The sequence below is a fragment of the Malus domestica genome, chromosome 05 (genome assembly GCF_042453785.1).
Source record: "Malus domestica chromosome 05, GDT2T_hap1".
Lineage (NCBI taxonomy): Eukaryota > Viridiplantae > Streptophyta > Magnoliopsida > Rosales > Rosaceae > Malus > Malus domestica.
In genome coordinates, this window is record NC_091665.1 from 34,615,161 (window position 1) to 34,617,298 (window position 2,138).

The 2,138-nt window shown below is 39.3% G+C and overlaps 1 protein-coding gene across 1 annotated transcript; it reads left to right on the top strand.

Annotated features, from left to right (window-relative positions):
- Positions 1–444: 444 nt before the first annotated feature.
- LOC103427389 (small ribosomal subunit protein eS17w-like) lies at positions 445–1,097 on the top strand. The gene has a single exon (XM_029103526.2). The coding sequence runs from the start codon at positions 620–622 to the stop codon at positions 968–970; it is 351 nt and encodes a 116-aa protein (XP_028959359.2). The 5' UTR covers positions 445–619; the 3' UTR covers positions 971–1,097.
- Positions 1,098–2,138: the final 1,041 nt, after the last annotated feature.

Sequence of the window (2,138 nt, forward strand, 5' to 3'; positions counted from 1 at the left end):
CTAGCCCCAATAGTTTCTAGATTATGTTCCAGAAAAATAGTTTCTATAACCTAAAGCATTGTTAAGTAAAATGTAATCAGAAGAGTACTTAAAAATGCTTTTGATTGTTAACCATTTGATTAGCAAATTCCAAACAAGAGAATGATTTATATGGAATGAGTTAACTGCCAAATGAAATTTCGATCTAATATTGCATTACGATGTGTAAGTATTTTCTACATAACAATGTATTATTTGATCGAAATGTCACGACAAAGTTTTTTTATGTAAGTTTTTCTCCCAAACAGACTCAATTTAACAAACAAAGCCCAGGATTCTGACAATACAGTGGCCCAATTTCATCTCCAATTTCTGTACATTAGCCCAATAACCTCATAAACCCACCAACAGAGATCTCCTATAAATATCCCAAAACCCTAACTTCCCTTCCCTTACCCTCTTTTTGCCTCTCTCACGAACGCACACACTCACCCGCCGTTCCTCTCCTCCCAACTTCGTCGCACAATTCCACCACCACCATGGGTCGCATCTGCACAATTCCACCACCACCATAGCTCGCGTTCGCACAAAGACAGTGAAGAAATCCTCTCGCCAGGAGATCGAGTGCTACTACTCGCGCATGATCCTGGACTTCCACACCAACAAGAAGATCCTCGAGGAAGTCGCCATCATCCCCTCTAAACGCCTCCGCAACAAGATTGCCGGATTCTCCACCCACCTCATGAAGCGAATCCAGAAGGGCCCGGTTCGTGGCATTTCCTTAAAGCTGCAGGAGGATGAGTGCGAGCGCCGCATGGACTTTGTCCCCGAGGAGTCCATCATCAATATCAATGAGATCTCTGTCGACAAGGAGACATTCGACATGCTCTCCGCTCTCGGTATGGTTGACATGCCTGGTGTCAAGCGGGTTGACCCGGAAGCTCAGACTCAGAATCTCGGGTACAGGCGTGGTGCTCCCAGGAGGTACTAAAACGGATTTAGAGAATGATCGGGTTTTGATGCTATAATACATTTGGTTTTTGAATTAGGAAGAACTTTGTTATGTGTTTAATTTTATTGTTGAAATCATGCGTGTGACATTTTTTGTTATGGGATTATGTCAAATTTGCATAATATCGCGATATTTTGACAATAATTAAGTGGATAAGTGTAAAAATATCGTCATCTAAAAAAAAGGATATTATCGGCGAAATATTGCTGATAATATCGATTTTTATTCCTTGAAAGAGAGAAACGGGTGGAAGAGAGAAGTGAGTGAAACGGGTGGAAGAGAAAAGTGTGGGGGGTGGGGGTGTGGAGGGAGAGAGAGTGTGTCGTGGGTGAGTTAAGGGAGGGAGAGAGAGAGATAGAGAGAGAGAGAGAGAGAGAGAATGGGGTGTGGATTGGTTAAGGGTGTTTGGTGGGTTGAAGAGAGGGAGAGAAAGTAAGCTGTGAGTCATAAGTCTTAGAAAAAAAAATATAGAAAAATAATTGTGTCTTTTGAAGTAATATATAGACACAAATAATATATTTGAATCCTTTGTTTTGAAAAAGTTGAGAGAGAAAATTATTTGTGCCAACTTTGTAGAGAATGGGCACATTAGTTGGTGCCCTTATAGAAAAGGAAACAAATACAATTTTTTGTGTGTAAAATTTGTTCTATACCCACAAAATAAATAATTGTGTCCTCAATTTTGTATCCATAGGCCATTTTTGTTGCAGTGTGTACTTATAAGTAAGTTGGGCTACTCACCATATTACCAATTGGTTTTACGGTAAAACCTCAACTTCCTTCATGGTATCAAAGTAAGTTGTCCCACATGTGAAGCCTAAAAAACACATATGCTCCGTACGTCAGCTAATTTATGTTGTTCACGTATTAGGTTTGAAAGTTTGTCACATGTGAAAAGGTGTGTTGATAATGAATCTCACATTGATAGAAAAGTAGTTCTTGCATGAACTTATACATAAGTTGAATTACTCCATATATTTCTAATTAGTTTTATGATAGAACTGCAACTTCCTTTAAAAAGCTCGTGTACACCCTGTCGCAGTGTGGCTCTCATCACAAATTTGGATTAAAAGCCACAAATTAGGTATGTGGCAAATCAAGTGAGATTTTCTAGTAGCGAAACATTCCATATATTATAAACTCTAGT